At 36.1% G+C, this 11,735-nt stretch overlaps 1 protein-coding gene across 1 annotated transcript; it reads left to right on the forward strand.

Annotated features, from left to right (window-relative positions):
- On the forward strand, positions 1,398 to 3,613 carry LOC109715907. Its single transcript, XM_020241138.1, has one exon. It carries the CDS (start codon positions 1,610 to 1,612, stop codon positions 3,455 to 3,457), a length of 1,848 nt encoding a protein of 615 aa, XP_020096727.1. The 5' UTR covers positions 1,398 to 1,609; the 3' UTR covers positions 3,458 to 3,613.

Here is an 11,735-nt window from a genome sequence, read left to right on the forward strand (position 1 = left end):
TTAGATCTCCGACCCAGGTTATTTCGATTTAGTTATTATCCTTGGTATTTTTGTTGATATATAGTTTAGTTAGTTTATGTGGTTCAGTATTTATTTACATTGAAAATGTGGATTTCTGGATTTTGTAAAATAAAGGTTTTCTACCCTCGTGTAGCCCTTTTTAAAAGAAAAAAGTTTCTGTATAGAAAACAGTTTTCAAAAATTTTTGTGGATTTCTGTTTAAATCTGAATGTAAAACTGTGATGTGATTGGTGAATGTACTGATGTATAATTATTGTTATATTCATCTGTTGTGGTTGTATCCTGGTTGTACTGGTGTATGATACGACGCCCGTGCAAATACAGGAGACTCTGTCCGTGTGAACAGTGGATTCCCTGTATTTGTGGCGGATCTGGCATACTCTAGGGTCAGGTTTCCAAAAAAAATTCAGACGCTTTTCCGCTTTGTTTTAAACTGAAAAGGGACCCGGGGCGTGACAGATTAAAGTGGTATCAGAGCCAATTACCAGCCGGAAGTGTGAGATGAGTCTCGGCTGAGCCATGGCTGGATGACGGGCTAGCGAGATGAATCTCACATCGCCTGTACTTGTGAGTCTGAGCCTGACGAGGACGTTAGGGCTTAAACGAGGGAATGTGAGACCCCAGATAGTCCTATATATGAGATATAATAGGGCTAAACTCTTAACCCGGCTTAAGCATTTTGGGTGGTGGCAAGGCCCAAGAGGTTAAGAGAGTTAAGCGTGCTAGGACGGGAGTAGTCCTAGGATGGGTGACCTCCTGGAAAGTTGGGGCGTCACAACGATCTTCTCAAAAACACGATAAATACTCCTCTTTTCCTGAAAGATAATACAAGGGTTTGTCTCTTTATCTATTTTTACACTAAGAAATCAGAATAAAATTTATTGATTTCGATTGTTATTATATATGTAATAGAAATTGAATTCTAATTTCTATTCTATTCTTGGATGAAAATGATTGAATGCATTTATAGTAAAATCCGGCTTTAATTAAATTCCGAATTAGTCCATTATAAATAAACCACTCAAAATCGTGATTTTGTACAAACTCCTTCCTTTTCATCGCTCTCATCTTTCTTATCCAAACTTTCCTTCCTCAAATTTCTATATATCCATTCTGATTTTCATTCCAATAATAAACCAAGCATTTTAGGTAATTCGTCATTCTATTTTTCATTACAATGTAATTCAATTTTAATTTATTTACCATTTCAAATTCCATTCATAAATTAAACATGCTCAAAACAATATTCTAATCCCACATTTTAGCCCCCATGCACTTCCCTAGCTGATCACATTACTCCCAAGAGTGAGAGAGAGAGAGAGAGAGAGAGAAACAAACAAAAAAGAAAAAAAGCAAGGTGTGACTCATCTTCCTAGTCAATGGTACACACCGGGTCCACCACTCCTCCCCCACATGCCCATATCATACTCCCCCGAGTCCACACCTCTTTCTTTCTCTCTCTCTATATATATTGTGCTATCATTGATTTCCTCTTCCAAAATTCGCTCTCTGATCTTCTTCTTCTTCTTCTTCTTCTTCCTTTCAACTAATTAATTAATTTTAAGTTAGTTAGTTAGGGAGGGCATCCATGGTGTTCGCCGGCGGCGACGGGGCGGCGGCGGTCTGGTCGGCGGCGTTGGCGGTGCAGGTGGTCCGCGGGCGGTGGTTCATGGTGTTCGCGTCGTTCCTGATCATGGCGGCGGCCGGCGCGACCTACATCTTCGGCATCTACTCGAAGGAGCTGAAGTCGGCGCTGGGCTACAACCAGCAGACCCTCAACACCCTCAGCTTCTTCAAGGACCTCGGCGCCAACGTCGGCGTCCTCTCCGGCCTCATCAACGAGGTCACCCCGCCCTGGGTCGTCCTCTCCATCGGCGCCGCCATGAACCTCGCCGGCTACCTCATGATCTACCTCGCCATCACCGCCCGCACCGCGCCCCCGCCCGTCTGGCTCATGTGCCTCTACATCTGCGTCGGCGCCAACTCCCAGTCCTTCGCCAACACCGGCGCCCTCGTCACCTGCGTCAAGAACTTCCCGGAGAGCCGCGGCATCGTCCTCGGCCTCCTCAAGGGCTTCGTCGGCCTCAGCGGCGCCATCTTCACCCAGCTCTACCTCGCCGTCTACGGCGACGACGCCAAGTCCCTCGTCCTGCTCATCGCCTGGCTCCCCGCCGCCGTCTCCGTCGTCTTCGTCCACACCATCCGCATCATGCCCTACGCCCGGCGCCGCCCGGGCGACGCCGACCACCATGACAACGGGCCCTTCTACTGCTTCCTCTACATCTCCGCCGCGCTCGCAGCCTTCCTGCTCGTCATGATCGTCGTCGAGCAGCGCGTCGCCTTCTCCCACGCCGCCTACGCCGCCGGCGCCGCCGCGCTCCTCCTCATCCTCTTCCTCCCCCTCGCCGTCGTCGTCAAGGAGGAAGTCAAGCTGTTCATCGAAAAGCAGCGGTCGCTGCGGAGCCCGCCGACGTCGATCGCGGTCGAAAAACCGGAGCCGGAAACAGCTGCCCCCCAGCCGAAACTGCAGAATTTGAATTCGAAGCCGCGGTCGTCGTGCGTGGCGAGGATGCTGAAGCCGCCGGCCAGAGGGGAGGACTACTCGATACTGCAGGCGCTGGTGAGCGTCGACATGCTGGTGCTGTTCTTCACGACGATATGCGGGGTCGGGGGGACGCTGACGGCGATCGACAACATGGGGCAGATCGGGCAGTCGCTGGGCTACCCAGCGAAGAGCATCAACACCTTCGTGTCCCTCATCAGCATCTGGAACTACGCGGGCCGGGTGACGGCCGGGTTCGTGTCGGAGATCTTCCTCGCCAGGTACAAGTTTCCGCGGCCGCTGATGCTGACGCTGGTGCTGCTGCTGGCGTGCGTGGGCCACCTCCTGATCGCCTTCGGCGTGCCGCAGTCGCTCTACGCCGCCTCCATCATCATCGGCTTCTGCTTCGGCGCGCAGTGGCCGCTGCTCTTCGCCATCATATCGGAGGTGTTCGGGCTCAAGTACTACTCCACGCTGTACAACTTCGGCTCGGTGGCGAGCCCCATCGGCTCGTACATACTCAACGTGCGCGTCGCGGGGCACCTCTACGACATCGAGGCCGCGAAGCAGAGCCCGGGAGGGGGGGGAGGGGGCGGCGACACGACGTGCATCGGGGTGCAGTGCTTCAAGGCGTCGTTCCTGATCATCACGGCGACGACCGTGCTCGGGGCGGTGGTGTCGCTGGTGTTGGTGTGGAGGACGAGGAAGTTCTATCGAGGCGACATCTACGCGAGGTTTAAGGACGTCGGGTTCACGTCTGCAGCGGCGGCGGCGGCGGCGGAGGCGGAGGTGCCTATCGAGAGTGGCGGTAAGCAAGGGGGAGCGGAGGAGGAGGAGGTGGTGGTCAACGGGAAGAGCTCCGAGGAGGAGGTGGTCAACGGGTGCAAGGGTTAATTAGAAGCTACATACTCGATCCATGGGATATGGTCAAAGGGAACCTAAGAGAGGAGGGGGGGTGAGGGGTTGACTCTTAGTTTGACTTGTAATCGTACTGATAAAATTGAAAAATGTTATTATTAGAGTTTTTTCTTTTTGTCCTTCTCCTTTCAATTTTTTTTTTTTTTTTNTTGCTAAGCAGTAAATAAGGACACAAGAGTGGATGACGTGAATAAGTGATAGGTAACGAAAATTTTAGCCTCTAATTTTTAATATGTTAGTGTGTTAGGGCTTGTTTGGGCCAACAATACGGCAGAATTGTGGACTGCACCGTTCGAACACCTACTTAATTATCTCCTACTTCTATTTCTACATAAATGAATCTAATTTTTTAAAGTTCTCAAGTAATTTATAGTACTAAATGATTAGTTTTATTTATATGTAAATATCTTCATATATAAATATATAAATTGTGAGTTTCTTTAGGACATGTCATTCTCTCACACTCTCTCTGTCTCTCAACACCTTTTTCAACTATTAAAAAAGGTATTGCTGGCACTAGGGGTGGCAATCCAGCTCGCTAGTTCTGCTCGCGAGCCACCAGCTCGTGTTTGGCTCGAAATGAGGTCGAGATCGAATTACGCATTTAGTAAACGAGTCGAACATGAGCTGGGGTCGGCTCTTCATATTTGTATAATTTATTTAATTTATATTTTTATATATAAATAAATAATTATATATAATATATATTTTTATTATTTAATTTTTAGCAAAATAAAAGTATAAATGCGAGCTTAATTATAAAAAGACTCATTTATATGTAAAGTTTCAATTATTAGATCAAAATCTAATGGATAAGATTTTATAAATTTATTTTTTATATATATTTAATCTAATTCTTTTTAATTTATTGTTCATTGGCCAGCTCGTGAGCCAGCTCGTGTTCAGCTCGTTTATTACCGAAGACGAGTTGAATTTTTCTGCTCGATACTTTAACGAGCCAGCTCGTGTTCGGCTCGTTTACACACCTAGCTGGCACTAGGCCTACCAATTTATTGCATGAACCAAACCTAATTTTTAATGATTAATATAGCATAATTAAAACCTAATTTTATTAATACAATCTATAATATGTACTTAGATATAAAATGATTACTGGATTTTTATTTTTATAATAAAATTTTATAATTGCAGTGTAAAAAAATTAGTGATACATTTAGTGTGTAAGACAATTTCTACCTTATTATTTTGGTGCTCATTATTTTTTTTAAATTTATTTATATTATTATTATTTTTTCTCTTTTTTTTTTCATATATACCCTTAGAAAATAATTTTTAGTACCAACAACTCTCATATTTTCATTGCATTCTTTTACTTATTCTATTTTTTCAGCCAATTTTGTTTAGATTTTTTTAAAAATTTTGTTATTTCTTCTTTTTTATATTTAAAGTCCTATAAAATTATCTGAGTATTAATTAGTCCTTATAAAATTTTCTTCATATATATATATTTAGTGTTTTAATATTTAGTTCTTTAAAATATAAATATGTATGTAGTGTTTTAACTTTTTTAATCATTTAATATCCATATAACTATTTACTTATGCATATATGATTATTAATTAATTACTCTTATAAAAATTTATATCGCGCATTTATCAATTTAAATTATTTTGTTTAAATTAATTTAACTGCATAATTATTCTTATTTAAATTAATTTAGCCAATAATCAAAATAACAAAGTTATACAAATATAAATAATTAAAAAAAACTTATTATTAAAAAATTTTACACCCGCAGCATTGCGCGGGTTCTTAACTAATAATACTGAAGTGTTGAATTTTTTTTTTTTTTTTTTTGAGAGATAGCTAGCACGNTTAATTTAACTGCATAATTATTCTTATTTAAATTAATTTAGCCAATAATCAAAATAACAAAGTTATACAAATATAAATAATTAAAAAAACTTATTATTAAAAAATTTTACACCCGCAGCATTGCGCGGGTTCTTAACTAATAATACTGAAGTGTTGAATTTTTTTTTTTTTTTTTTGAGAGATAGCTAGCACGCTATCTGCTTCGTTTATTTCATTTAGAAATAAACTTAGTTAGAAATGTGAATCAACTAGAATTCGAACTTGGGACCTCGGATACCAACCACCAAGCTCTTTGCCGGTTGCTTTAGAAACGGTTAGTCAAGTGTTGAAAATTTAACCCATTGTTTTGGGTACCATATTAAGAAAATTGTTTTTCATCATAAATAAGACAAATTTAGTATATCTAGCTAAAATTTAGATAATTTTTTTTCCACCAATAGCAAAATACAGCTCTTAATATTAATTCCCATCATTTTTCATTTGGAGTAATGCTACTTGCATCATTCTAGCTTATTTTTGGCTAGAATTAACTCACTAGTCTGATCAACTTTTATTTTTTTTCTTTTTTTTTTAAAGAAAAGGTAGCAAGATACTCGTTTCATTCATTAAGTGAAAGTGAACTAAGCGTTATAGGGTGAAAGCATCTAGAGCTTCCGGAGAAAAAGAAAAAGTACGTAATAGAAGGAGAGAAAAAAAAGCAAGAACATAAAATCAAAAGGAAAATGAAAAAAGAAGCACGAAAGATGGAACACAGTTGGTCAGAGATATGGATTGACTTTTATTTTTTTTCACTAAAATTTATTTTTAGTTTTAGGGCGCAGTGTGAAAAAATTGACTTGTTTGGAGCCACAAATTAAAACATTTAATATTTCTTTTCTCAAAAAAAATGTTGGGATTTATTAATTTACTTTGGCATCTATTGATTGTCTCCTCTTTGGTTCTAGAACTCATCATACAATGTATTTGTCTTCGTTTGTTTTCCATCCACTGGAGTATCGAGACAAGCTAAAGTTTTGGCATTTGCTATAATAGTGAAGGACAAAAAAACTAGTGAGATATATCATATATATATATATATATATATATATATATATATATAGAGAGAGAGAGAGAGAGAGAGAGAGAGAGAGTAGGGCTACTATACTCTTATTAGTGAAGTAGTATATACTTCTGGCGAAAGTAAATAAGGGTAGATTATTTTTGTGTAATTATTAGATCTGACAAACAGAGGGAACTGGACGATCTGCAGACGAGTCATCATATTCGCGCGTTATTTGGATATGAAAAGAATTTATTCGCAAATTTTTAGATAGCCAACAAAAATGGACAGTTGGGTATACGGATTACCCGCAATGTATTTTCTTTTTAATGTTCTTATATTTTCACACACAAATATATAATATAATATATATATATATATATATATATATATATTATATATATATATATATATTATAATATATATTATAAATTTTTAAAAGATAATAACATAATTTATTGTTTAAAGTATTATAATATACAGTAGATAATATAGTCTTAAAACAATACTAAAAAAATTAAGATTAGAATTCTAGAAATATGTAAAATTAACAAAGTGAATATTCACTTATTTTATATATATGTGCGCGCGCGTATGTGGATACCAACGAGTACCCACAAGTTGCCTAAAATATTCATAACTTAATAGCTAGCCACCCATTTTATCATAATTTTTTTAGATGAAAAAAAAATAATGTCCGGTACCCGCATAACTGCGGTTAACCCGCGAATATTCATGAATATGAGTAGAGATTATCGAGTCTAATTATTATGTCATTTCAATAATAGAACATTTAAATCAAAAACTTGCGTCATTAAACATGATTTGAATTATTTAAACTTTTTAACAATCAAATTTTATAATATTTTTACATCAATCATCTTGTATTCAAATCATTCCAAAATTAAAAATTTGTACTAACTAATGCAAGTAAATTTGATATCACTTGAATGCTTCGTAAGTGACTTCATTAAATTGTGAAATTCAATTTTTATGAAGTTCGAATAGTTTAGATCATATTTATTAGTGGCAATTATCACTTCACATACTACATATACATACATTTCTAAAAGTTTTAATTCTAGCTTTGAAAATTTCTTATTAGTTTCAAACTTGTTCTTAGGCAAAGTGAATTCGAGCCCCTGATTTTTTTTATCAATTTCAACATACCTATCAATAGTTTAAATTGATCACTAAAGTTAAGAAAAAAAATATAACTCAAAAATAACAAAGTTGAGTAGTCCCCCTACCTTCTTTTAACCTAATATTTATTGGCTCTTACCTACTTGCATTTTCCACATATTAGTAGGAGTGAGCTGGTAAGCTTCTGAAAGCACGGAGTCTTCCGTACTTTCAAGTCGTTTTCAATGTTGGGACTTTCGAATTGACGATTGGCTCCGTTAAATTTGATCTAGAGTATTTGAAATACCTAGAAAATAAATTTTGTGATTTTTCGCTATCATTTGCCTAGTAATCGAAGGGGCTCAAAATCAATAATTTTAATGGCCATGGTGAGCCGTTTGCAAGTTTAACGGTGTAGAAATATCCAAATCACGTGAAATTTTGATAGAAAATTTTTTATACTATATAAAACAAGATCAATATTTTTGATCTAAAATTTTAATGTCATATTATCATATTTTGTAAGATTTTTATTTTCAGCCGTTGATTTTGAGCCACTTCGATCACTAGGCAAATGATATCAAAAAATCGTAAAAGTTATTTTCCAAATACTTAAAATACTCTAAATCAAGTCTAATGGAGCTGATCGTCGATTCAAAATTTATTTTCTAAATACTTAAAATACTCTAGATCAAGTCTAACGAAACTGATCGTCGATTCAAAAGTCCCAATATCGAAAATAATTTAGAAATATAGAGTGCTCCATGCTTCCAGAAGCATATCAGACGCACTCTATTAGTAGTACAACAACATGGGTGGATAGGTCAAAAGTGCAAATGTTAGAAAATTTGGGTGAGAACAAAATTAGTGCCCATGTATTGTTTTGTGTTGTGACAAATTAAAGTTCAAGTCATTAGCTCGTCGTTTTATGGTTGGGTTCATGCATGTTGGGTTCTTTTGTCTGCTTGTTACGGGTACTCCGCATGCATTAATTATTATTTTTAGATTTTAAATATCACATGCAAAAATAATAATAATAATAATAATATAATAAAAGTAATTTCGTACTGGTAGATTTTTGAAGATTCTGTGTTTGGTGCCTTTAGATATTGGTAGGTTTTTGTTTGGCCTCGTCGTGGGCACTGCACTCACAACTTTTTTATTTTTGGAAAGAAGACAGTGTGTTATCCGCTTTATTTATTTAGAAAATAAATTTGACTATACATAGTAAGACAATGTGGCATCGAAAAGAAAAAACAAAGCTCAAAGAAAAAAGAAAAAAAAATAACAACAAAAATAATCGGCACGTTAAGCAACTCAACAAAGAGTCCCAATTCCCTGATACGACTACAAAGAGAGAGAGAGTCAGCAACGAGGTTTAAAAAAATTGTATTATTACGTTCCTTCCAGATTAACCACCAGCTTACTGGTATAGTAAACAAATCCTACAGAAATATCTCGGACCTAATATTCGAATTTTAGTTATTTATTTAGTGAGTTTATAAACTAGAATTATGATGGTGATGATCTGCAAGTGCGGATTTCTAATTATAAACCTTTAGATGGTATGCCTAAAATGTATACCTCTTTTGTAAGTAAAGTGTACACTTGTAACACTTTCCATTAGTAAATAGTTCAAGTAGTCCATATATATGTGTGATAAAATTCATTGCTTCACAACAATGATTGGCCTATCCAATCCTAAATTAATAATAGTAGCATGCTTGTTAAACATATTTTTATCCATTTTTGCCATGGTATTTGGTAACTCTTTGACTAGCTACTAAGAGGAATTCTACACTGTCACACTTGCACCACGTCATCAATAACAAGTCAATCACATTTTTTCTTTTCAAATAAAAGTACAATAAAAATATTTTTTTTATAATCATGATAGAACATATACTCCGAAAAAAAGACATTTGATTAGTTTTCGCCACATCACTAATATACTCGTTGCATTCTAGAATTTTTCAGCTACTAGACCACTATTTGTAAAAATAATTTAAGAAACAAAGATAAAGATAATAGAAAATATTATCTTTAATATATGGGTGTAATCCTTACGCTCCTCAGATCCTAGAATTCGTATAAACTCAAATAGGTTTTAGTTAAAAACAATAATAATAATAAGATTAGGATGAGAGTAAGGATTACTTATTGGATGAATGGAGTACATATTTTTTTACGTGTAGCTTAGAAATATACATATAGCATTGCTAAAAAAACAATTGCTATAATATTCCATAGTTTTCTTTGGGTAGGCAGGGTTGATAGCTAGGAGCTGCAGCTGTGGCCAGGTACAAGATTCTTAAAAAAATGTGCCTAAACAATCAAAATCAAATAAAAAACAATCCCTGATTTTATTTTTTTTTTCCTTTAGCTAGGATAGTAGTTTGATGTCCACTTCGCCCTTTTTTAAAAAAAATTAAATTTAACTGAAGATGTAAAATAATTAGACTTTAAACTTAGAATTCTTGATATCAACTATTAGGTCTATTATACCAACCGTCCCTAGAGCAAGTGCCAAAGGGCTTGGTGGCCGGTATCCGAGACCCAAGTTCGAATCCTAGTTGATTCACATTTCCAGCTAAGTTTATTTATAAATGAAATAAACAAAGCGGGTAACGTGCTACCTATCTCTCTCAAAAAAAAAAAAAAAAACTATTAGGTTTATTATCATTTATGCTGGGGACAGTTGGCTAATCCCTAATATTCAGATCGGGCAAACTATCATATTTCATAACTCAAAAAAAATTAGACAATCGGTGACATTGGATTCTCCAAATATGTGCTTATTCTGAGGGGTTGTTTGATTGCATATAATTGTAACTGCACGGTAGCTGTAACTGCATGCAAATACAAATTCGGTATTTGGTTTGATATATTTAACTCCAACTACTCCAATGGAAACTGCAGGAGAAGGTCCAACTGCAACACTTGGAACTACGTCCAAATTGGCCGCAATTCCAACTGTAGCAGCTGGGGAGAGTAACTTTAAACAAAAGTTAACCTTATTTTTCTTAAATATTTTTTAAACAAAAAATAATTTTTTTTACATTTTAGATAATCTCATCATCATATATATAAAATGATAAAATTTTAAAAATTATTTCTCAACTGCATGCAACTAAACAAATTATTTGTAGTTGCAGCGATTTCTACTACATCCAACCAAACATAATATATATAGTTATAATTGCTGCATTTTCAATTGTATGTATCTCCAACTACACTGCATTTGTAATTAAAACCAAATCGGTGCCCAACGATCATCTGGCGTTAGTTTTCTACAAAATTACAGTGGTCGAAGTTGTGTCGCATTTCAGAGTGAGTTTCTTAACATTACTCCTAGTTTCAATTAGAGCCTTCAGAATGACTATGAGGAATAGTTAGGGAAAGAAACCCTTTTCTAGTAGGAGTTTGGAATAAATAGTAATATTGATGGCCAAAGAACCAAAGGTTTTCATTTATTTTATTCATGCTCAAATATTTCTCTTACATACGGAAGAGCAACCGACCGCACCTAGCACAATTAACTTAGAGCTTCACGGGTTGATACAGGAATTTATTTCTTTAACAATAAAGATTTAGTTTGATATTGAGCTCAATCTAATGCTATTAGATAGAATGGAGTTGAGAAAAAACATATAAGGATATACTTCTGTATTCTCCGATGGGACCGCAGAAAATATATCGTAACTGACCAACCGCAATATGCGAACACAATATTACGTACGAAAACAAATAAGAATATTTTTCGTTTCTCACTGCACATAGCGCAATCTTCCCGCAATCCCAAACAAAGCCAACGTAGTGTTTCGCTTGCCAATCTTTTTGGGCAAATTTCGCGAACACACGTCTATTTTGTTGCCAATAAAAGTTAGATTATCCCAGCAATGTTTTTTTTTTTTTTTTTTTTTTTTTTTTTTTTTTTTTTTTTTTTCCAACCCTGATAGAGTGAAACGGGTCGGGCCTAAATTGAATTACAAAACAATAGATTGGTGCATAGTATTTTTTTGGGCCTAGTTTACTGTTGTTGCCTTCGAACTTTGACCCAAATCTTAATAATTTTTTTTTTTACACGTACGCAAGTATGTAAAGTATTGTAAAATTTATATGTAAGTATTGCACTATTATTCTTAGATGATCAGGATTGGGATACTAAATAAAATTACATTTCTATTTGGTATTGAGAGCTGTCTAACAAACAATGCAATTCTACATTATGGTGTAGGTATAAAAATAAAAATATGA

This window comes from Ananas comosus, linkage group 9 (genome assembly GCF_001540865.1).
Source record: "Ananas comosus cultivar F153 linkage group 9, ASM154086v1, whole genome shotgun sequence".
NCBI classification, from domain to species: Eukaryota; Viridiplantae; Streptophyta; class Magnoliopsida; order Poales; family Bromeliaceae; genus Ananas; species Ananas comosus.

What these genes read in the sequence shown, in the direction of transcription:
- LOC109715907 (XM_020241138.1), top strand. Translation starts at nt 1,610, where the DNA reads ATGGTGTTCGCCGGCGGCGACGGGGCGGCGGCGGTCTGGTCGGCGGCG.